This window comes from Desmodus rotundus, chromosome 5 (genome assembly GCF_022682495.2).
Source record: "Desmodus rotundus isolate HL8 chromosome 5, HLdesRot8A.1, whole genome shotgun sequence".
NCBI classification, from domain to species: Eukaryota; Metazoa; Chordata; class Mammalia; order Chiroptera; family Phyllostomidae; genus Desmodus; species Desmodus rotundus.
In genome coordinates this window covers 127,141,740-127,168,032 of record NC_071391.1, presented here as the reverse complement: position 1 = coordinate 127,168,032, position 26,293 = coordinate 127,141,740, and the positions used below count along the sequence as shown (strand labels likewise).

The 26,293-nt window shown below is 38.4% G+C and overlaps 1 protein-coding gene across 2 annotated transcripts in view; it reads left to right on the top strand.

Moving 5' to 3' along the window:
* Positions 1–26,293, top strand: part of FSHR (follicle stimulating hormone receptor) — a 156,761-nt gene that overhangs the window by 45,820 nt on the left and 84,648 nt on the right. For both annotated transcript variants that reach the window (XM_024553069.2, XM_024553068.2), the window contains exon 2: positions 17,982–18,053. In XM_024553069.2, coding sequence (XP_024408837.1) covers positions 17,982–18,053 — 72 coding nt within the window. The remainder of the gene's footprint in view (positions 1–17,981; positions 18,054–26,293) is intronic.

Below are 26,293 nucleotides of genomic sequence, written 5' to 3'. Positions count from 1 at the left end.
ACAAGTATATTTGGAGGCTTTAATACTTATCTCTCACTAATCAAAAGAACAAGTAGGTAGAACATCCGTAGGGATATAGAAGAATGAACAACATCAACAGCCAACTGGATCTAATTAACATTTCCCAACTTATTTTATGATGCCAGCATTACTTGGTATCAAAACTAGATATGGATAGTGCAACAGAAGGAAGCTATGGACTAATATTGCTCATGAATGCAGATGAAAAATCTTTAACAACATACTAGCAAATCAAATCCAACAACATATAATAAGAATTATATACAATGACCAAGATTGTAATGTTTGATTTTAAGCAGTCCCAAGAATGCAGGACTGCTTAAAATCAAACATTACAATCCAAAAAATATAATTAAAACACAAAGAAGAAAATAAGATTATATTAATTAATATAGAAAACACATTTGAAAATAATCTAATATCCATTCATAGCACAACACAGCACACTTGGAAGAGAAGACTTCTTATTGACAAATGGTATCAAAAAAAAAAAACCCCTACCCCCAACATCATACTTAATCATGAAATATCAAAAGGTTTTCTTCTGAGATCGGGAATAAAGCTAGAATGTCCACTCTCACCTCTCCCCCTCAACGTAGTACTGAAAACCTACCCAGTACAATGTGGCAAGAAAGAGAAATACAAGGCATTCAGATTGGACAAGAAGAAATAAAACTGTCCCTATTAATAGATAACATGATTGCCTATATCGAAGATACATGCAATCTCAAGAAGCTGGTAAGTGACCTTACATCCTGCACTTACTAGTGCAGGATGTGAGGTCAACTAGTAAAAATTATATTTACTTCAAATTAACAATAAACAATGAGAAACCATAAATAAAATCCAAGACTATTTACAATGGCTCAAAAAAAATGAAATACTTAGGTATAAACCTAATATTAATAAAATAGATACAAGATCTATATCCTGTAAGTTACATAATGCTGATGAAAGAAATCAAGAAGACCTAAATAAACAGGGAGGTATGCTCTATTGTGTTTGTTTATAATTGGAAAATGTAATACAGTTCAGATGTCAATTCTCCCCAAATTGGTCTGCAGGTTAACAGAATTCCAATCAAAATCCCAGCAGGATTTTCTTGTAGATACAGATTAGAGCTCATTCTTAAGTTTACACAGAAGGGCAAAGAAATTAAAATAGCCAAATCAATTTTGAAAAACAACAAAATCAGAGAATTCACATTACCCAGTTTTAAGATTTACTATAAAACTACTACAGTGATCAAGAAAATACGACATTGGCAAAGAGACGAACACAAAATTAATGAGACAGAATAAAGAGTCAGAAATAGGTCCACACAATTATGGCAAGATGATTTTTGACAAAAGTGCAAAAGGAACTCAATGGAACATGATAGTCTTTTTAAACAAATAATGTTGGAGCATAGGCACAAAAGCAAAAAAGAAAAACAGAGAGAGTGCACCTTAACCTAAACCTTATACCTTATTCAAAAATTAATCCAAACCCAATATGGATCATAAATCTAGATGTACAACATAAAACTATAAAATTCTTAGAAGGAAAGATTAGAGAAAATCTCTATGACCTGGAGTTAGGCAGAGTCTTTAGCCATGACATTAAAAGCACTATCCATGTAAGAAACGATTGATAAATTGGACTTTTATCAAAATTAAAAACTTTTGCTCCATGTAACATACTGTTAAGAAAATGAAAGACAAACTACAAATTGGCAAAAATATTTTTAAACCACATATCTAAGAAAAGACATGTATCCAGAATATATTTTTTAAAAAGTAAACTCTTGGAACTCAACAGAAACAAAACAACAACAAAAAGTCAGATAAAGACTTAAAGAGACACTTCAACAAAGAAGATATAAGAATGACAAATAAGCACTTGAAGAGGTGCTCCACGTCAGTAGCCATTAAAACAATAATCAAAACCTCAATGTGATAAAACTGTACACCTATTAGAACAGCTAACAAAAACAAAACTGATACTACCAAGTGCTAGCAAGGATGCAGCACATCTGAACCTCATGTATAGCTAGTGAGAATGCAAAATGGTAAAGCTGCTCTGGAAAACAATTTGGTGGTTTCTTATGAACCACTAATTTCACTATGAGGTATTTATCCTAGAAAACTGAAAAACATATTCATACAAAAATTTACATATCCACATTAATTGTAGCCCTATTCAAAAATCACCCAAAAATGAAAACAACCCCAATGTCCTTCAGTGGGTGTCCTTCAGTGTAGTATATCTATGCAATGAATTACTGCTCAGGAACAGGAAGGAACAGGCTATTCACCTACACAAAAAAATAGATGAATCTCAAGTGAACTGCACTGACTGGAAAAAAGCCAGTCTCGAAAGGTCATATGCTATATGATACCATTTATGTTATGTTTTGGAAAGGCAGAATTATAGCAACAGAACACAGAGCAGTGGTTACCAGGCCTTAAAAGTGGGAGGGCCAGTGGGACTGCAAAGCTGCAGCATGGGACTTGGTGGGGGTGACACTGTTCTGTACCGTAATTGTGGTGGTAGGAGTTACATGAATCTATTTATTTGTTAAAACTCATAGAATTTTACACACACACACACACACACACACACACACTTTTACTGTAGGTTAGTTTTAAAAAACATACTTACTTTGTTACACTGCAGTGAGAACTGAAAGTGAGGTCACACAGTAAACAGCCTTGAACAATGAGTGCGTATAGTAGGGTCCTCAAGTAATGTTAGTTCATTTCCCCTACTCTTTCCTACTCTTAGCCAAGCCAAGCCCCTTTCCAGTGGTCAGTGTCCCCACTAGCTGGAATCTGTGTCTCTTGCATGGTTCAGAACTGGAAAAGCCTGGTGGAGAGTGTGTGGATCTGCACCCCACCAGCTGTGGCTCGGCTCCTCACCACCATGTTTTATTCCAAAATTAGTGTAAAGGCCCTGTTTAACAGGAACATCTATTGCTTAGATCAATGAGTGTTTCCGAAATAAAAAATGTCAAAAGTCAAGGTACAGATTTTATTCTTACAGTAACATGAAATGCATCCCCATGTTCTGAAAACTGGAGACATGGCCTTCTGTTACACGCAAGGTATCAATACCATTGTATCACTGCTGCAAAGCTTTGTCACACACGGTTACTCTGGATATTATCGTTTGTAAATTTCAGCATTGTTAATGAAGAGCCCTTGTGTTTCTATCGACCATTGCTATTTATTTCTACCAATTAAATATTGTAGACAAATACCGCTTTGTTTCTATCACAACATGTAAGCTATTCAGGATCTACTCTGGGTTAGCAGTATCTAGAGAAGCATAATGTTAGCTTCACATTATTTTATGTTCTTCTGATGCAAAGCAGAGGTATTTATCTTGATTTGTGGTAAAATCTCTGGTCCTTATTAGGGGAAAAAATGCTAAATAATGCTTCCTTCTGATCCACACAGAGGAAATGAAATTTCTCAGGGCATTTTTCCTCTGTCAAAATATATGTTGCTCTTAAAGATTAGGTATAGATATCATCAGGTTATTGCCTTAAAGATTAAATAACTCATTCTTCACAATCCCATAATAAATAAAACACTTACAATCTTAGGAGTGAATTTAGGTATAGGATTGCATTCTGAGCCCCATCTTGTTCCCTTTCCTCTGAATCTATTTTAAATAGTTTTATGCATTTGTTCTCATCTCTAACAGAGTTCATTTGAACATTCAACATTTGCATTTTACACAGTCAGTAAAAGATAATTATTCAACACATATGCTTTCTGATTAAATGTGTGAAACTTCTAAATAGAAAACGGAAATTAGTTTTAAGTGCATTATGAAAGACTTAAATTTATCTTTGGTTCATGGAGCAGTGATCAGCTTTTCTCGTGGTATTCCTGTGGTTTCATTTTCAGTGACTGTCACAGTTACCCGAAGTCCACAGATTCTAGAAGGAAGGCTACCCTGGTTAATCCTCCCATATCTGAGCACCAGCAGCTCTAAACTAACCTTTACGTGACAGTCACCTTTCTTTATTGTATCTCGAGCTAAATGTTGTCAATAAAAATCACAGTTAAATCAGGCTGACATTAACAGAGGGGACCAGAACAACTGCTTCAGAGGCACAATATTTTTACTATTCTATCAGGTGCTGTCTGAGCCCCTGGTGCGTCATTAAAGTGGAATCCTGCTTATTCACTCTGACAGAGTAAGAGTAAGGGCAGCCCTGAAGTCTATCCGGACCAAGACCCAGAATCCAGAGTAACGCAATTCTGAATTAATTTAAAAAGACTGACTCTTGGAGGAATTTTTAGTAAAATATTTCCTTTTACCCTCTAGAGGCATCTTGTGCTTTCCCAAATTCCCAGCACAATCTCAAATGACTGCTGACTCTTCTTTGAATTAATTTATCTGGTACTGCTTCCTAAAGAAACACCTAAGCTGCAGACCTGTTTTACTGTCATCCCTGCCCCCATTGAAACATTGCCAGCCCTGGATCCCACTCTCTTATCCTTCCTAGAGCATGGGCTTTGAGGACCAGACTTGAGTTTGAAAATCAGATCTGCCACTTAGTGGATGTGTCCATGATCAAATTATTAAACCTCTCTTAACTCAATGTCCTCATCTATAAGTGGACACGAATACTGTTACTTACTTCATAAAGTGGCTTTGAGGATTATATTAGATAATGCAAATGAAATATTTAGCATAGCGCCTGACACAGCCAACACCAAAGACGCCCGCTCTCATCACTATACACTCTCTACTACAGTAATTAGATTACATAGAGTGTGTACAGTGTGTGTGTATATATACACACAAACATCTTACAGTATATTAAAATAGCGCATGAAAGGTATATTGCTCACTACTGTTTTCCCAGAACCTTGGATACTGGGTCATGTATTAGGTGATCAATAAATGATTTGTAAATGAGTAACTGTGCATGGCACACCTCTTACTCCCTCCATCTATCAATATATCAATCTAGCTAGCTATGTATGCATAGGTATGTATGTAATTTTAAAGGATTGTTTCTTCTTTATCTGTTAATTTATACACAATCAACACTGTTCATTCTAAATAATTGCCCCATGACTTCTTTATTTCAAATTACCTTTCATTTCTTATTTCCCTGGCTAGAATATAAGCTTATTAGGGCAGGCGTCTTTTTTTTTTTTACTTTAAATTTTTTTTTTTGACATTTGGAAGTGTTACTTGTTTTTTTTATTGTTGTTCTATTGCAGTTGTCCCAATTTTCCCTTGTTGCTCTTCCCTGCCCCCACCCCACTCCCACAGTCAATCCCCACCCTGTTGTCCACGTCCATGGATCATTTATATGTGTTCTTTAACTAGGTCTTTCTCCTTTTATCCAACCGTATCCGCCTCTCCCCGCCCTCCCTTCTGGTCCCCGTCAGTTTATTCCTTGTGTCATCAGGGCCTAGAACAGTGTCAGAACTATATACATAGGAACACAACAAATATTTGTCAAAAGAACAAATGGACATTCTTTGACTCTACCTTTCAAAATCTGCCTTTCATCCTCCATCTTGGACTCCCCTCCCTCATCTCATTTCTATTCAAAGCTTTTTTTCTCAACAATGAGATATATGTACTAATCTTCACTGCACTGTGTGTCTTCTGAGGTAGAGTTCTCTCCACCCTGGTCCAGCCCCAGCACCCAACCTTAAGCTCCACTGACCAGAGAAGGTGGTCTCCAAGAGAATGGGCACATATCCTATTTCTTTGTGTTGTTATTCTAATGAATCATGGTAATGTGTTCATCTGGGGTTTCCCACCCTCCCAGGTTATAAGGAATTGCTAAAATTATGCCTCAACCATGTACTGAGAGGAGAGAGATTTGGAATAGGGTAGGACCAACTTTGTAAAAATCTTTCTCATCATGCCTACAAGTAGTTGCCAACTCCCAACTACTTAATGATTAAAGCATCTTGCTGCTGGTTCTTCGTGTCATCGCTCTAAGGCAGGTATTCCCTATCTTCACTATGCATGAGATTCACCTGGATTAAGAATACCTGACCACAACCTGCCCCCTGACCAGGCTCAGGTATGTTTAGTATATGAAAACTCCCCCAAGTGACTCTAATATGCATCCATGGCTGGGAACCACTGGTTGCTAAAAGGTTCAATCCCATTCAGACTAGCTTTTCAGGTACCCCAAATCCCAAGCTCAAAGTCTTAGGGCACAAGACAGAAGAACAGTCCAGCGAGGAATCTGACCAATAGGTAGCTTATGCCATATCTAAGGCATCAGCCACCACTCACCTGTGGGCAATTGTAATTATGTAGGAACGTAGCCCAGTGTTGCTAGATCTACTAAATCTTCAAGAGAAGCCATAAATCGGCAATTATAGATGAACTTTCACAATTTGAAGTGCTGGCAACCAATTGAAATTTCTGTAAAATACTCTGTGAGTTGAACAAAATTATCTTGAGCTGGATTCCACTAATGGGCCGATAATTTGCAGTTTTTACTTCATGCCAGCTGCTCTCCCATATCCCAAGAAATCCTTTCTATATTCTTCACCAAGGCTGCATTAAATTATTAGAAAGCTAGATTCCTTTTTCATCACTCATGTATGTTCTAGGTATTGTTTTGAACAAAACTCATTGGTATGCTTAGAATAATTTTAAATGACCAAAAACTCTGTGATTTGGAGTATAAGAATCTCAAAGCTTGAAACTTAGAGCTATTGCCAATATAAACCACACCCCCTTTCTACTAACATGTATTAATACCTAAAATATGCAAAGCACATACTAGGCCCTTCAGAATACATGCAAATGGTATAGTTCCTGCTTTATAAAACCATTCTATGTACTCAGAAAATAGGACACAGACCCATAGGAATTTAGTACATATAAACACAAGCCACTTATTAATGGTGAAGGCCTGGCTAGTTTGAATTTATACACAGGAATAAAACATGTTACTGGAAAGGAAGTGTCTCAAATGGATGACAAATGAGTTAAAATTTCTAGAGGCAATGGTGAACAATTGAAAGGGCTTTGTGTGTTTTTAATTTTTGATGGTCTTTTTTTCCCTTTGTCTTGTCTTGCTTTTGAGTTGGAGAAGGTCAAGGCAAGCAGTGTTAAGAGGAGCACTCTGATCATGGCAGATGAAACAGACTGGACCTTAGAGACCAGAGGGGGATGAGGTCACAGCCAAAGCTGCACAGAGAGGGAATGAGGGTCTGGCCTGGGTGGTGGCAGAGGGAAGGAAAGCAAAAGAAAGGCTCAAATGATTGTACCTTTACTAGAGAAAAAGGATGGTTAGCTATTATTCAGTAACCCCCAAAGATGGATTTCTTTCTGTGTTGGGCACTTAATATAAAATGATCTCTTTTGCTTTAAACAGAATATGACTGAAACTGGAGAGCATTTGAAGAGGATTCCACTATATAACCACATTGTAAAATTTATCTTATAGAGCCTTAGAGATCATCTGAGCCAATTCCCTTACTTTAAAGATGGAGCTTGATTTTTCCCAGTCACTTACATACCTTGTAGCAGAGCCAGAATAGAGCCCAGATTTCTAATTTTTTACCCTAGTGATCTTTCCTCTTCACTATGTTGCTTCTTCATGCTGAGCTTTCATGTAAATAGGTCATAAATCATGTATCAGATTTAGGTTAAGAAGATGAACATGAACAAGTGATAAAAATGAAAATGAACAGGTGATAAAATGTGGTGTAGAGAGGAATTCCATAACCACTCGATGCAAACAAGGGAGGGGGGAGTCAGGAAAAAGTCTCCACAACCTTGATGCAAAGGTTGTACAAAGGAGAAGACAAAGTCAGCAGTGATATACACTTAGCAGCAGTGCCTAGGTTGCTTTTATCAGCCCAGCACAGATGTTGAGATAACGGGACATAAATGGAAATAAAAGGAAAACAGATTCAAAACAGCTATTAGAAAGCCCTGCTCACTGGAGGGTGATAAAAGTGAAGAATCACCACTCTGGAAAGGTTGAGGGGAAATCGTGGAGACTCAGGGCACAGTGAGGTGTCATTGGGGCTGGGCTTGCAGTGGCATCTGTCTCATGAGTTTCTGTCTTGCAAACCTAAACTGTCTCTCCAAATGAAACCTCCTGGCATTATGATTTGACACAATAGCTTGTGGCACTGTCTCCATAGGACATCGCCCCGAAGTTTAGCTGAATAGATGTTCTAATGGAAACTAAACCTCCAGACAATTGGATCTCCCTATTTTAGGCAGCCCAAGGGCTGAACTCCTGACTTGCAAATGTTTCTGACAATCTTAAACTGTGCCAAAAGTAAAGCCAAATTGCCCTCTCTGGCCTAACTTACTCAACAGCCCACGTACTAAGAGCTAAATAACAGGGGTGGAAATAGGAATATGAATGCTTCCCATGCTTTACATTCATACTTCCATTTAAGTTTATAATACTTTTTCTCTCACAAATACAGCATTACAAAGGATGACCTGGGGAAGGTTTTCACCAACGCAAAAATCATAACATATTGACCAAGATGGATTTAGTAGGGCACAACCAGAAAATAACTTTCATTACTACCATTGCCAGGTACACCTACTCTGTTGACTCATTTCTCCCTATCCCAGATGAAATTTTGAACAGGCCCAAATAACTGTTCCAGTCTCATAAATGTAATGAAAGTCCACTGTCATCAATCATTAAAGGTGAACTCTCATCCTATTTAAAACTTCTCTATCCCACTGTTTGGGCCTGCTTCACACTCCGAAACCTACGACTGGTGAGGAAGGGACAGTTTCTTCTCTCTTCTCTATTCCACCTCCCTGTCCGGTTGCTGCTGTCCCTGGCCTCGCCTGGGCTGGGCCTAGGAGGGAAAGGAAGTGGACCTAGCATTGTTGGCACAGTAGACCTCTGTCTTTGGACCCTCCAGGTGTGACACGTGGGCTCCTCGGGATTCCTCACACTGGAGACCTCTGCCTGTACTTCCCGGAGAGTAATCCCTCCTTGCCTGGCCTTCAGCAGTCCACTTCACACAGCCTCTCTTTGGGGGGCCGGCTCCCTACATAGGCAAGTCCATTTCCCTCAGGATGCATAGTCCAGCTCCCTTCTGTAGGGTCTGGGTCTCACTCTAGGGAAACCACACCTTTACCTATGGAACAACAGCTCTCTTCCAAAGCAGCTGGCCACCTCTCACCTTTACAGGTGAGGCTTGTCATGTTTCGGTCTCTATTATTTCCCAAAATGGCCAGAAGGGCAGGTCAACCCCCTTAATTTGTTCTCCTAGTACCTCCCACATTTGACCAAAGGTGAAGCGCAAGTGCCCCCTCCATGCCTTGGAAGAGGGGAGACAAAGAACACTGACACTCCTCCCCCAAGAAATCCGCAAGGGAGACTTGGCAACCACCAGTGAACCCCCGGCATTTGCGTACACAGCCTAAACGTGGGCGAAGGGCTCACGCTGACTGAATCTGCCTTGAGGAATGGAACACCTGTGTCTATTTTATCATCTAGACAGTTAAGACTCATGTCAAACTCATGTCAAGACTCATGTCAAAGTTTTTGCTTTTAAGTTTAATTTAAAGTCAAATTATACATAAAACCACCTTTCCCTACCATGGAATCTCTTTCCTACTATTCCCTACCCCACTGGCTTCAAGACCACGTGTAACGACATTAAAAAATCAACCAGGTAGCTATCCGAAGGATTTTGACAGTGGGGAGACAGTGCTGGGTCATGGTAACCAGCCCAGTCAAGTTATTTACACTCTATTTTTTCCTGGATGATTGCTTATATTAGTTCAATCCACCTCTTTGGATAGTTTTCCTGTGCACATTTCCAGGAAGTTAATTAGGGTAAGAGTTTGACCTAAAGGGTGTGAAGCACAAAAACTCTTGGCATTTTGAGGTCAGAAAGATGATCAATTTCTTTTTGCATACCCTTTGCCAAGCTGTTCTCACTTTAATTTTTAAACTTGTGTGAAATTCAGAGAACACAGGGCCCAGTGTCATTTACACTTGGGCCATCATAAAAAGGCAGCTTCCTCAAAAAGAATATTGGCTGTTTTCCAGGCTGCCAGAAGCTTTTTATGGGATCTTTTAAACCGTTCTCCTTTAAGCCAAAAAAGGAAATTAAATTTGGCCAAGGGTGAATGGACTGCCCAAGATATGAATTGCTTCTCACAGAGACAGTTCAAGGGATCCAAAAGCTTCCCAATTTCAGGATAGAAAACAGTAAATCCCACCCACCCCATTTATCATGGAAGAGACATTAAGTAACTTGCAATAGGAAAGAAAAAATTGTATTTTCAGAGCCAGCTTGATAAAGAAATTGATCATCATTCTGACCTCAAAATGCCAAGAGGTTTTGTGCTTCACACCCTTTAGGTCAAACTCTTACCCTAATTAAATTCCTGGAAATGTGCACAGGAAAATTATCCGAAGAGGTGGATTGAACTAATATAAGCAATCATCCAGGAAAAAATAGAGTGTAAATAACTTGACTGGGCTTGTTACCATGACCCAGCACTGTCTCCCCACTGTCAAAATTGTGCATTTGTAGAGAAATCATGCAGGCACTTTATGCCACCGTACAAAGTAGAGTAAGGGTACCATCTGACAAGACGGGCATGATGATATTTCAAATAGTGCTCTCTGTTTAAAAACAAACAAATAAATAAATAATGCTTGGGCTATGGCCTGGTGAGAATTTCAATCCTGAAAAATTAATTATGAAATATTTCCAGCATGAAGTATAGAGAATAACATAATAAACACCCATAAAACTCCACTCCACTCTGCCAAATCATAACATTTGGTCATAATTGTTCATATCTTTTTTCAAAAATAGAAAACACTTTAGATATAATTGATTACCACTCTTTTTCCTCTTCTCTGCCACAGAAGTGAACACTATGCCGATTTTGGTGTTGATCATTCTTAGGATTTTCCTTTGGATAAATAGAGATGCATCACTAAACATGTTTAAATATATAGCCTCTATTATCATTCGGGTACGGTGAGGCCAACAGATCAGAAGACAACTGCTATTGAAAAGATAGTTTGCTACATTCGCAGCTCCCAAGGGCAGGGCACAGGGAGCACCACGGAGGGACATGTGGAGAGGCACCAGGGTCAGCTGGAAAGCAGAGGGAGCCACAGGATCATGTGGCAAAAGTCTTTTTTATGGCTTCCATGGGAAGGAACAGATAAAAGAGGGTAAACAAATTTAGAATTGGCTAGTTTGAATAATTTCAGCAGACTGCAGGGTGGAGGGACTGTCCTGTAGGGGTGATTAGGGCAGAGGAATAGTGGCCCAGAGAGTAAGGGCTCCATAAAGTAGATGGTTAGGCATATGGAGTCCAGACCGGTTGGTTTGTGATGACAGGCACCCTCACATGCCAGTTGAGGCATTAGCGCTGTGAGGAGTTGTTCCTCCACAGATACAAGGCCTCCAGGTGTTAAAACACCAAAAATACAGGATAAAAAGGCACAACTCCTGCAAAACAATATGATGTTTCATTTTGCATGTTAACTTTTGTAATAATCAGATCATACTGTACACATCCCACCAGTCTTCTCTTTCTTCCTTCCTTTCTTTCTGCTCAACAGTATGCTTTAGGGATTTGTCCACATTGCTGCATACAGCTCTTCTCAGTTTGTTCCTTCTCACTGCTTTATAATTAAGCATTGTGTGAATATACCATGGGTTTGGGGGGGGGGGGGGTTTAAACATTTTAAGAATTTACTTAAGCAAAAATCAGTTGGAATCGGGCAGCATCCAATCTAGCAAAGAGAAAGGAGCTCTGAAGAGCTTTACAAAATGAAAGACATTCATAGGCAGAAGGGACCAGGAACAAGGAAGTTATACCAGACAAAAAAGTGGGCTGGTTATTGCAAAGCCATGTCCCTTTAGGAGACAGCAGTAGTTTATCAGGCAGGTTACCTAACTAGTGCTGATCAAGTGATTCTTTATCTTCTTTTTAAAATCAGTTTACTGGGGTGACATTGGTTAATAAAATTATATAGGTTTCAGGGGTGCAATTCTATAATACATCATCTGTATATAGTATTGTGTGTTCATTATGCCAAATCAAGTCTCCTTCCACCAATCACCATGCGCCCTTTCCTTCTATAATCACTGCACCAGTTTATTAATATTTATTATGTAATCATGAGCATTTGTTTCCAGTATTTTTACTATTACACATAATATTGCAGTGATTAATCTTTTACCTGCCTCCAGGTGCACCTGTGGCAAAGAGACATGGAATGACTGGGTCCAAGAGCATTTGCACCTTCAACTTTAGTACATATTGCCAAGTGGCTATTAAGAGTACTTGCTGCAAATCACCCTTCCTTCCAGAGTATAGAAAATGCCCTATTGTTCCAATGCCTCTGTAGCACTGTTCTTAGGAAGGTTTTTTTTAAATGTTTGCCAATAAGATGGCATGTAGTGGTATATAATTAATGTTTAAATTAGCATTCTCCTGATTACTAGTGAGTTTAAGCATCTTTTCATGTGTTCTTTGGCCATTTGCATTTTCTCTTACATGTGTACAAGTTGCCTGTTCACATATTTTGCCAATTTTTCTACTGATTTGTATTTTTCTTATTATTTTGTAAAGTTACTTATTATTTTGGATGCTAACACTTTTTTAGTTGTGTTTTAAATATCTTTCCCAAGTCTCTATCTCATCTTCTCAATGACTTTGTGTATCTTTGCTTTACAGATATTTTAAGTTTAGTATAGTCAACTGTACTGGAAATTTATTTTCCAATTTTGGAGTGAAGTTTTTTATGTCTTTTTAAAGAAAGTCTTCTAAATAGTGTATTGTATTTTATTTAAAAGTTTTAGTGTTTTGATGTTTCCCATTTAGATCTTAAATAAGGCTAGAATTTTGATTTTAATGTGGTAATAAGTAAAGGTCTTATGTAATTTTTTCCACTAAGATAATCGATAGTATCCCTTATTGATTGGTCCATATCTTCCCCCATTCATTTTTAATGTTTCCTGGTCATTTGTCATTTTCTCCTGTTTACAGTCTTGTTCTATGCTCTTTATTCTCTTCCTTTGGTCTGTTTTTTAATCCCTGTCAATACTATAGCAATGTATCCAGTATAACTTTATAAAAATCAGTAAGTGAGATTGACCTAAATTGTTCCATTCTTTTACTGTCCCTGTCTGGTTTTGTTGCTGATGTTACACCAGCCACATAAAATGGGTCAGAGAGTGCCCTCTTCTGCTAGTCTTTGCAACAGTGTGTATAAGATGGAGATTGTCTACTATTTAAAGAGGCAGAACTTACTTTTTAAACCATATAATGCTGACCTTGTTTTATGATGGGTATGTTTCAAACTATCAACCCAATGACTTAATGTTTATAGATCAATTTAATTTTTCTATGTCTTCCTAAGTCAGTTTTGGTTAAAAATGTATTTTTAGGAAAATTACCCACATTCTCTGATTTTTCAAATCTAATGTTATAAATTATTAAGTTCCTCTAATTTAAAACCTATTATACCTGTAGTTAAGTGCCACCTTTCATGTCTGTCATTGTTTTGTTGCTTAAAATGGACAGATTATTTTATTCTATTAATATTTTCAAAGAATTAGCCTTTGATGTTGTTGGCCCTTTGTATTATTTTTAATTAATTTCTACTCTTTATTATTTTTTCTCTCCACTTTCTTTAGGCCTCTTCTTTCAAGACATACTTAAATTTTACAATGTGCTTTAAGTTAATCTGTTACACTCATTATTTTTAAAATGAAGATTCACTAAGAATTAAAGTTCCTTTTCCTTTCACCTTTACCAATGTTAGCTATTTAAAGAAATTTGCACACCTATTTTTTATTAATTGGAGCTAAATCAATAAGGACATAATGAATTATCAGAAAGTTTCTGGTTAAACAGTTTTCTTCAATAAACATTCAAATAATGTTACTTTTCTATAATAATCATTTTAGTGTTAAATTCATAAATCAAGAGTTCTTGTAACTATTGTAATAAATTTTTCAATATTACAAGAAAGCTCCTTTACCCATCTGAGCAATAAATTTATGTAGAAACTTAACCTTATAATTGTGAAAAACCACATTAGTATAGATTGAACTTAAGTTTCATGTATCAAGTTGTCCAGTTTAGCTGTTTATCTTCTCAAAACATTCCATCAACAGTTCCTCATTTATCAATGTTTCTTATTAAACTGCTTTTGAGTTTGCACCTGAAGTTCTAGCCACAAATGGAATAAAGAAATATTGGCTTTACAGTTTGTTTCCAGGACTCTGCTGTTCTTTCACTAGTTTCCTATGCTGAAAGCTTAGCGCATTAATTTTCCATCTTTTTTATTTTTCCGGTATAATAATTTAAGGCTGCAAATTTCTCAATACATAGAAGTTCAGCTATATCCCATAGTTTTATATGTTATATTTTATTTATAATTCAATTTCAAATAATTGCTAGTTATTATTGTAATTTCTTCTTTGACCCTATCATTCAGAAGGAACTTGTTTTGGGTTTGGTTTAGGCTTTCCAGTTGGTTATACATTTGTTGGGGTGGGGGTGGGGTTAACTCTCTTTTATTGCCGATTTCAAAGTAATTTAATTACTTCATTGTCAAAGAGAAAATGATTTGTTTGATGCTAACTTGCTTTGTGACCTAGTTCTTGGCCAATATCATTTTAGTACTTCTTATTAAATAGGTACGTTTTCCAACAATTATGAAAATACACCTATTCAATAAGGAGCACTAGTTTCTTTGTTTATTGGTCCTTCTTGCTTTTTGTTCTTTCCCACTGAATTAAATTTCCTTCTTCTACTAAAGGAATTCTTCTGCTAAGACTTAGCTGTTAGTATCTGATTAAACTTATCTAAATGTGCCTTTACCTTCACATTTGAAAATAATCATTTTGGGGGTATGGTATTCTAAGTTGGCAATTATTTTCTCTAATAATTTTGAAGATGTTTTACAAGTTTTTCTAATCTTTTTATTTGAAGATAATATGTCTTTTTCTCTCTGTTTGCATTTAAAATGCTTTTTTTATGGCTCTACAGTTTTAACTAACAGATTTCTGGCAGTAGATTTATTTTTGTTCCTATCCTGGGCATTGTTGAGATTTCTGAATCTGAGTATGCATGCCTTTTATAAATTATGGGAAATTTCCAGATTACATTTTACTGAAAACTGCCTGTCATCCATTTTCTGTGCCAGGGAGAGTGGGGGGGGGGAGGAGAGAGCACAGACAGTTGAAAGAAATAGATCTTTGCATTCCATCTTCCATGTTTCATCTCATGTACCAGTTTGCCGTGAAAACACAACCCCCCTGGCTACCAAGTCCACAAAAACTGCCTCCCCCATACTTTGGTTTCAGTTTACCCTCCTAGTATGCTGGTTTGCATTGGCTGGTCAGGGTTCCATCTGGTATCCAGTTGATTTACTTCGGACACCTGGTGATTTCTCATTCTTGCAAGCTCATCTGTGCATTTAAAACAATACTTGTTATATGTTATATAAGATTTCTAGGTCATTCTTTGTGGAAATATCTTCAGGTTACCTAGTTTATAGCATTTCAGGAAGTAGATGGAAATCAAGATTTTCCATCTTCAAAATAGATTTGATTACGTTAAATTTTAAGCACTTAATATAGCTACAGGCAACGAAAATTTTTAAAATATGCCGGCTACTAGGGTTGAGTTTAAAATTGCTCTCTAGTTGACTTGTTTTCAATAGAAGAGTCAATTATCCAAGACTCTGCTCTTTGTACATCTCATTAATTATTTTACTTTAATATTTCAACTCCCTTAAGTTGTTAGACTGAGTAGTTTAAAAAGCAATGTTATAATGTGATTTTACTATGGTTTGTTTTCATCATTTTTCTGTCAGGTGATAAGCATAGAAGTTATATAAGCACAGTTAAGAAAATATGAACTAATCTTCATTCTCTGCAAATGGACAGTCTAGAAGTTGACACTCTTCCAAATCTGTTATGCCAAATCGAAACCTAGGTCACTTTTCATTTAAAATTTGAAGCTATTTAAACTTTAAATTTTAAACTTTTCATTTAAAATGGTTTCATACAGACTATGCTTTTAGTAGGACGGGATAGTTTTGAGACCCAGGCTCAAATGCACCCACTCCTTCCAATCTTCCTTTTACATGTTTATGTACCTTGGGGTGTTTCTCATTTCAATCCGTTTGTAACATTTATAGTTATTACATGAACTGTATCACACAAGTGTTTGCCAGTGACTCCAACGTTTCCGGGTTTGCTTCCCAATATGTAAACCCTTTGCAACAACACAGGATTCTCTCCCACGACGTCTCACCACGGAGCTGGTGCTCATAGCGGTCAAATTAACAAACTAAATAAAAACAAAGTAAAAAAAAAAAGTTTGCCTGAATAACAACTTTATCTGAAATGGGAATTTCACTAACACCAATAAATGATAGGAGACCGAAGCAATGAAGGTATTCAAGTAGAAAGAAAACCAAATTCCTATCAGTCATTTACAAATCCAGAGGAAGCCGGTGAGAGGAAAGCCAGGGAAAGGAATAGCATTCCTGTTGCAGAGATGCCTAAAGGATCACTTAGAATTCTACCCTCAAGCCTAGAACTCCCAGACTGTTCAACAGCCATTTATTTGGCCATTCCAGAAATGTTTCTTGAACAGTGGTCATATCCCAGGCGCTGTTGTAGGCATTTAGCATACATACAGCAGCAGACAAATCAGGCAGTCATTCCTGCCATCGCGGAGCTTACATCCTGAACAGTTATGGGTAAGAGATAAATACACGAATGCATAAACAGATAAATAAATAGAATGTATGACATGTCAGAAGTGCTATGAAGAAAAATTTAAGCAGGAAAGGGGACCAGGGGCCTAGTTGGGGACATTGTCATTTTAAGTAGAGTGATTAGGGAAAGCATCATTGAGAAAGTGACATTTGGGCAAACAGCAGACTGAAGGACCAAGCCAGGAGGATATCTACAGGAAGAATGCCCGGGTAAAAAGAATTGCAAAGGCATAAATACTAGGCAAGAAAGAACACGCCATGTCCGAGAACTAGAAAAAGAGTACTGTGATAAGAACAGGATGAGCAAAGAGGAGAGTTATCAAAATTGAAGCTAAAGCATCTTTGGAAAGGGAGAGCACAAAGATCACAAAGGGGCATATAGGCCATTGTACACAATTTGGGTTTTTCCCTGAATTGAGAAGCCACTGGAAGGAATTTTGAGGTAGGTGTGAGACACATATTTCAAGCAGAAGAAAATGGCAAACTCTGAAGGCAGCTGAGGTTAAGAGAAGACTATTTTTTTTATACATGGAAGAAATCATGGCATTTTTGTACACTGATGGACAGGATCCAGTAAACGAGTAAAAACAGGTGAACAAAACTTATGAAAGAAAGGGGAAAATACTGTAGTGGCTACCCTGACTAGAAAGAGGGGGTAAGATCTGACGTGAATGGGAGGAGCTGTGCATAGACAGGTCCAGGGTTCTGATCACCAGGGTAACAGGAGAAAAATTGGGGTATGCAAGCACAGGTACTGATGGATGGATGGCTGGGAGCATAAGGAAGTTCTCTCTGTTGGGTTCATTGTCTCTTTGAAAGGTCAGCTATGAATGACAATAAAGGCAGTGGCACTGGGGGCTGGAGTAGAAAAGGAGAAAAGGCTTCACAGGGCTATGGTAAGCAATATGAAGTAATGGTGACAAGGAAGGTTCATACCCAAGCTCTGCCATGAGCTGTGTGACCCTAGGTAATGTTTTTAACCTCCCTAGACCTCGGTTTCTTTTTATGCAAAATGAGGATAACAATAGTGCCAATATGGCTGCTCTATGGCTGTGGTGAAGATGAAGAGAAATCACGTAAAAGCAATTGCAACCACTAAATGGCAAGCACTTAGTATACGTTTGCTGTTAGCTGAAATAATACATTAGGCACTCAATTACTTATCAGTGAATGGATACGTTGTGATATTTTATGTCCACTCTCTTTTCAGGCGGCTTGTCCTTACCAACCTTCAAGTCATCCCAAAAGGAGCATTTCTGGGACTTGGGGACCTGGAGAAAATGTACGTACCTGACAATGCTGTGTGTGAATGCCTCCGCGGGGCGATGGGCAGCAGCCTCAGACCACATCTCGTGTGATACCCGGTGCTTAGAAGCCAGAAAACTCTTCATACTTCCTCCCAATTTATTTCCATATGATAGTTCCTAAACAGAATGTGGAATCTTTCAGAGTATAGCATTGAAATAAGCACAAGCAATCCAAGAATCCTCCCTTTTTCCTTTTATAAGGTGTTGTTCCCAAAGGACTTAGGAGTGGAATTTTTACAAACAAAAGCCTGTTTTGTGTGCTCACATCCATCCTTTTTCAGGGAACCTTTGTATCATTTCTGACTAATTTTGAATTGACAGCAGGGCCTAACATTTGTGCTTTAGAGCTTCTCTAGACTTCCTGTTCCCAGGACATGCTGGCAAGCGGTGATTGATACACAAACATTTAAAAGTACTTGGAAAATTTTACAGCACTGAGGGGGATTTCCTTTGAAAAGAGAAAGCCCCCTTGTTGATGCACACATTCACTTCCTATTGGGCTAGTTTCATATTGGGATTTCCCTGGGTAAGATTTTCTCAAATGGGGGAACAGCAATAAAAAGCAGAACAAAGTCTCCCATATTTAAGGTAACCCACTCCCCCCTTAAAGGCTCTTGATTCCACCTCCCAGGCCTTTAGGGTCAGGAAAGTGTGTTCTTCACTGCAGTGGCAGCCAGAATTCAGGACTTCAGTGCCAATAAATACAGCAACAGACAGACGGATCACACAGAAGGGAATGAAAGCCACCCCCCAGGTTACATGTGTTTCCCCCTTCTTGAAGCGATTCAATCTTTCCCCTTGGTTCTTTCATCCCCCTAAGGGCTGAACCTTCTCCATTCCCTGCCCTTTAAAAAGAATATTTACTGAAGTCTGAGAAAGTGAGAAAGAAACCCATTAATGAAAGAAACACAAAGCAGGTAGTTATTATCAAACCACCTGCTTAAAGGTGAGTGGTCAGAATCCTGGGATTGAGCCTTAGTTTTAACATGAATTTTAACATAAACTTACCGTGTAACCTCAGTTAAATCACCGTATCCTCCAGGGCCTTGATTTTCTCAGCTGCACTAAAGGAGAAGTTTTAAAAGGGGGAGATGGTTTATATGATCTCTGATTTCTAAGTGCAAACGTCCTGCAGTTAGATAAGAGCCCAGTTTAAGACCTGCAGTCTTCCGGGTTTACCTTCCTGGAGACATTCAACACTCCCAGGAATTGGGAGATGGGGGCACTCGTCTGGGCAGAGCTCACCAAGGTGAACAGGAAAGCAATGGACTTGGAGACCTTTTGGCTGAAGGTGTGTTCCTGATAGACTGGCTACTGTCCTGCCTGGAATTAACACAGACCAGATGACTACAGATACTCCTAATGCCCCAAACAACCCTATAATTGCATCAAAATTATTCTAAAAACAGAAATATCAGACATCACAAATAATCCACTTTAATCTAATTCAATCCAGCACTGCGACTGACCCCTCATTGGGTGTTCAGCATCAGACAAGACCTTTCTGTGATGATCGAAATGGTTAGGCTGACCTAACACAGCAGTGATTTCAGAGCCAGGGCAGCTGAGTCAGAAACTCCTCAACCTCCTCAGACACAGCTTGCCCATCTCTGCCTCATATCTTTATTAATCAGCCCGTACTGACACAGGGAGATGCCAAAAATAAAATGAAAGTGATCTTTTTTCCAACACTTTTTATGTACTAAGGCTTCAAAAAACATTCCCCAGTAGAGGGCCTGGCCCTGAATGGAGCTCAGAACGGGCTGTTTGAACCCTTCAGTCTCTAGGCTCACCTTCATCCATTGTCTCCCCTTCCATACGAGTTCTCATCTCCTTGACAGATCTATCCACTGCATTTTTGTTCTTCCTTCACTTTTTAACCAGTTTCCTGAACTTAATAAATATTGGCTTCCTCTCCCGTATTTACCTCTCCACAAATCATAAAGTTCCTTTCATTCATTTTTGGCTTGTGGCCAAGGTTCCCTATCCTACTGAAAAAGAAGGGGGTGAGCTTTCTGTGTAAACTCTGCCTTCCTTCCCTGCCACCTTCCTCTCTCCTCCATCACTACCACTCTTTTGGAAGAGCAGCCTATGTTCACTGCCTCCCTCTCCTTTTCTTTCAATCATTCTTTAGGCTGCCCACTTGCTAAGTGCCCACTGATTGTCTAACATCATTATTCTATTAAATTTCCCAACAATACCATAACTGCCAGATCTAATGACTTCTGTTTTGTCTTCTTAGTATTTAACTTATACACAGCTTTAGATTTTACTGACTGTTCATGCCATCCTTAATGCTCTTTTCCCTTTTAACTTCAGTGACACCACACATTCTGCCGGCCCTCCTACCATCCCAGACTATTCCAAAACCACCTCTCCATCTTTCCTGTTCCTCAAAAGTTCAAGTACTCCAGGGCTTCATTTTTGGCTATTTTACAGTCACACCCCTAAATCATTATTCATCAAACAATGTCACACTATCATGGCTGCTAAACTTGCCTTAATTGCCACCTCTCTTCTGAGGCCGTAATTCTTGGAGAGTCTTGGAAACATCCACACCTACGTAAACTGCCAGTGCTTCAAATTCAGTGTGTGCGCACCAGCTCATCAGCTTCCTCCTTAAAGTTCTCATCCTCCCACACTGCCCAGTGAATAACTTCACCACCTGCCCAGACTCCTGGGCAAGAAAATTCAAAGACTTCCTTGACTTTAGGCCTTCTCTGTTCCTTATATCCAGGTGTTCCTCTAGTCTTATTGACCCCCCCACAGAAATGTTCCCAGAATGCAGCCCCTCTCACTCCTGCTGCTGTTAGATCCAAAGTCTCATCAACTTACATAGCCTACTGCATGAGGCTGCCATACCTGCCCCAGCTTCGGTCTCCCCCCAACTCTGCTGCCAGACCTGCATGGCTCGGACTCACTTGCAGAAGAAACTGGGAGGAGCCCTTATTGCTATAGATTTCAGTCTTACACCCCTGGCAGAGAAATAAGCCCTTTATTTCCCACCACATGTACTGTATCCCCCACTTTCACCACGTAGGAACACTTGCCATTTTTCCAACTATTGTCATTACCAGACATCATATTACCTACTTAGAATGTGATGGCTCTTTCTTTGGACAATGCCTGGCATATAGAGGGACCAAAAAATGGTAGCAGGTGAATAAATCAATGAAAGAATGAAAAATATGAATCAACAAACAAATAAAATGTACTTTCACACTGGTCTTATGTAGATGCTGTTCTGCCTAAAATTCCACTTAAAATTGAAACAGAAATCCTGCTTGTTCTCCAGGCTGCAGATCAGATGTGTACTCCTTTATACAGTCTTTCTAGAACTTTCCAGTGCTTCCAAACCATAATCTTTTGTTTGGAGAAATAATAGAACATCTATCAGATTGTATTCAGAATTTGAAAAGTTTTTCCAGATCCCTTGATTTTTCTTTAAGGGAAAGGTCAGAGTGTAACTTTGCATTACAGTTCAACACTAAGTCCTGTTGCTTTTATTTCCTTGCTGTTCTTCTAATCTGTCTACTTACCTCTTTCTGCAGCTTCCACAGTATGCTTCCCCCTCACCCAATCCATTCTCTACATAGCAAGCAGAGTCACATTTTCTGAATTCATATGTAATCATGTCACCTTCCACACTGGTCCAACTCTCTCTTTCCCTCTCTCTCTTTTTTACATACACATGCACACACATGAGAGCATACACTCTCTCTCCATGCCTTACCACTGCTTTTAACATAAAAAAAAAAAAAAAAAAAAAAAAACACTGGACCTCTCATATTCTCTCCTTTGCTCTACTAGCCCATTTTTAGTTCATAAAATGTATTAGGTTACGCTGCCCACCATGGGCCTTGCTTGGCACACACTGTTCCTTCTGACTAGCGTCCTTTCCACTCTACCCTTTTAACTTAGTTGGCTCCTCCCGCCTTTCAGGCTCCCACACCGGCGTCACTTGCCCAGGAAAGCCCTCCCTGGCCTCCCAATGAGGGGAAAACCCATGCTGTGTACACTCTCATATCGCCACTAGTCTCTACGTGGTGACTATCATTTTAGCAATTTTACACTTACTTAGGTGATAATTTCATTAACTTCTAACTCTCCTATTGGACGGTAAGTTCCATGAGCACAAGGATATTTTTGCTTTTAGTTGGCATTAGATCCATGGTGCCTCACACAGATTAAACACAATAAATAAATGACAAATGCATGAATAAATAAATATAATTACTTGGAGAGACAAGATATCCAGATATAAAAAGAAAATACTAAGTAATATGAATAATAATGATAACTAATGTAGCAGTTTAGAGGCATATGAACACTGGCTGAGAATCCACCATGATCTAGACATTGACATAGTCAGAGTTTAAAACATAACCCAGGGCAAAATGGACAAGATAATCTGTGCAAAATAAGTGATACAAACATTGCATTTGTTAGGATTCTTTCTGTTGTGAGAGACAAAAGAAAGTAAACCTCAAATAGGTTTAAGGAAAAAAAAAAGGGAATTTAACGGCTCATTTTAACTTGATGGTCAGAGAGGAAGAATGGCTTCACAAACATCTCTATTCAGGTTCAATGTCCTTAGGATTTGGACTCTTTTCCTCTCTTAGGTCTTGCTTCCATTAACTTAGTTTCGGCCCTCAGCCCCATCCCTAGTGGCAAGATAGGCAGCCCCAGGCCTGCCTTTCCACCTTGTATCCTGTTCAGAAGGAAAGAGCTGACCTTTTTCTTGCTTCATTCCAAAAAGTTCTTAGATTTGATGACTTGCTTAGATCACATGACCATCCCTGGACCAACCACTTCAGCTAAAGGAATGTGATACTCAAACTGGTGGTGGCCTAGGTAAATAGGCTCCATTCTTAGAGCTGAAAGTTCCTACCCCAACCGCATGGACTTGGAGTGGGGGAAGGAGATCAACAAACAAAAATTGAAGTTGTTGCTGGGAAAAAGTGGAGGCTAGATGCCATAATTGGGCAAACAACTAACATCTGAAAAGAAAATTAGTCCTGTTCTCATCCAGAAGAGAAAGGTCTCTATGGGCGAGGTGACTGGAGTTTTGATGAATTTGATTTTGCCTTCTTCCTCCTGTTAGAATGATTTAAAGAATCCAATAACTGTGCCCAACCCATGCTGATGACTCTTATTCTTTCATTAACCCAGCTTAACCTACTCCCCTCTGCTTGAATTCAAAAGGGAAAAAAATCTTTTTGGGAGAACTGGCACAAGAGTGTCTACACTGGCAATGAAATGATCACTGTTCACACCTTAGCTTTAATCAGCATCGCTATCTCAAACCTTCCTACTCTTCACTGCTTTGGGACTGGCTGAGGAAAAAGGAAATCATTAAATGCTGCAACGTGAAGTGGCTTTGCAAAGTGCACCGTAAACTGTTTACATTATCTTTAATTACTTCGGAGCCATATGTCAGCTTGGTATAAAGTGTGGAGATTACACTGAATAGGGTGGGGGGACAAGATGAACATGTGGAGATTTATGGTAACCAGAAAAATTATGTATGGAAATGAGTGCAATTTAAAAACACATCCACCGTGCTATTATAACACTGGAGGGGGAAGAAAAGCCAGTGTATAACAAAATATCTTTGAAAATAGGAGTGTGATGAATATGTAAATGAGACCAATCAACATCAGCTGAGATACGGTATATGCAGATGAGACCGCAATAAGCCAAAATGTGAAATAGCTCCCAAACCATAAATATGAACCATATAAAATTCATTTGAAATATTCATGATAACATAAGGACAAAAAATATAATCAAGTGATTTACTTGCATATAAAAATGAGAAAACTAGTCTGACACTCCAGACTCCACCCCCACATCACAGGGGAAAGAAAAGTTAACAGAGGGACTTATAAAGGAAGATTTATTGAATGAGAACTGCTGCAAGCACACACAAAAGTTGAGGATCCTCCAAAATCTCAGTGCTTTGGCCTCACTCCACACAGATAAGAGGAAAAGAAATGGATCAGGTGACTAAGACCATGATGGTGACAGTGCTGGAAAATCCAGGTTCCAATCCACTTTGCCTCCATGAGCATCTCCTTGTTAGATAATGTAGGTCCATTTCTACCCCGGCTTCCTATAGTTCTGGGCAAACTACTGAAATAAAGCAAGAGGGAGAGGCTGATGATTTTACAGGTTCCTAGTAAAACACTGGAGGCCCAGGGTCAGGGCCATTAGATCTCTGAATGGGAAGAGGGGATCTGAGTCCCTGGGCATCAAAAGGAGAACAAGGTTCAATGGTTCTCTTCTCAGGTTGCACTTGAGAATCCCCTAGGTAGCTTTTAAAATAATCCACAGGTCTATCTTTCCCAGGGATTTTTAAATTGCATTTGTCCAGGGCGGGGCCAAGTATTGATCATTTTTTTACAGCTCCCTTGATGATACTGACATACATCCACAGTTGAAAGCTACTGAAATAGATGATATTTCAGTCTGAATCCAATTCATAGAAAGAATAGTCATGACTATGTGTAATATGTCTATGTGACGTGGCTGGAGAATAAACAAAAGGGAGATAAGGTCAGAGAAGAGTTGGGGGGTGAGGCCATAGAGCACAGGGCCATGAGGCAAGTTTGAGTGTGAGAGGTAATGATGTAAATTAAATGGGTTCTTTTGAACAACCATGTGAATGATCTCATTTGCATTTTTGTAAAGATCACTCACACACAGATTTTAATTTGATAATATTTTGTTAATTTTTGTGTATATATTTGTAGAGATGTTAGTGTGTATATTATTTTTCTTAAAATGTATTTGTTTGGTTTTATATTGGCGCTATAAAATGAGTTGGGGAGTGCTTCCTCATCCCCTATATTCTGAAAGAGTTTGTTATTGAGAATTCAATAAGGGAAAGAAGAGGAGTTGCTTCACTCCCTCCCCCAAACGGTGCTAAATCAACTTGGTCATATAAGGGGAAAAGACCTCCACCCTTACTTCATGTCATACATAAAATTTAACTCTAAATGAATCAGAAACTTAAATATAAAAGTTAAAGCTAAAACATCTAGAAGAAAAGAGAAAATCTTCACAATCTTGAGAAAGACAAAAACTTATTAAATAGGACATAAAAAGCATAGAATAAATTTTAATTTTGACATTATCAAAATAAACTTCTGCTCTTAAAAGACACCATCAAGAAAATGAAAAGCCAAACCACAGGCCAGAAGAAAATATTTGCAATACATGTCTCTGAAAAAGGATTTGTATCAAGAATATATGAACATTTCCTAAAAATAAAAAATCAATAATAAACATTCCAATTAAAAATGAGCAAAAGATCTGAACAGATACTTCATACAAAAAGATATGCAAATGGGCAATAAGCCCATGAAAAGAGGTTCAATATCAATAGTCTTTAGGTAAATGCAATTTAAAACTCTAAAGAAATTACATGCCCACTAGAATGGCTAGAATTAAAGACTGACAATACCAAGTAGTGATGAGGCTGTGGAGCAACTGGAACTCACATGTACCTGGTGAGAATGTAAAATGCTACAACCACTTTGGAAAACAGTTTGACAATTTCTTATAGAGTATTTACCCAAGAGAAATAAAAACATATGTCCACATAAAGCATTACTCAAGAAATCTTAACAGATTTATTTATAACAGCTGAAAGCAACCCACAGAGTCATGACCAGGTCATAGGGTAAATAAATTGTCTTCTGTCCATATGACAGAATATTAGTCCAAAATAAAAAGGAATAAATGGCTAACACAATAACATGGATGAATCTTGAAAGCATTCCACTAAGCAAAAAAGCCAGACACAAAAGAATATACACCATCTGACTCTATTTATGTGAAACTCCATTAAAGAAAATCCACTCTGGTGATAGAAAGCAGATCAGTAGCTGCCTGGGGCCAAGAGCAATTGTGGGGATTGTCTGGGAAGGGGGACAAAGGAACATTCTAGGCTGTTAGATGTTCTATGTTATGATACTGATGGCTGTTACAAAATATGTCAATTTAAAAACTTGAACGGTTAAAATGAGTATATATCATTATTTATCAAATTATGCTTCAGTAAAGTTGATTTTTTAAAACAAACAACTATTCAGTACTTGTCTGGGGCCTAGTGTTTAAAATACCTCATCTCAGTTGATGGGCACTTGGCAGACAGGGATACTAACACTCAGAAAGGATGAACAACCAACCAGCACCAGAGGGATCCTTC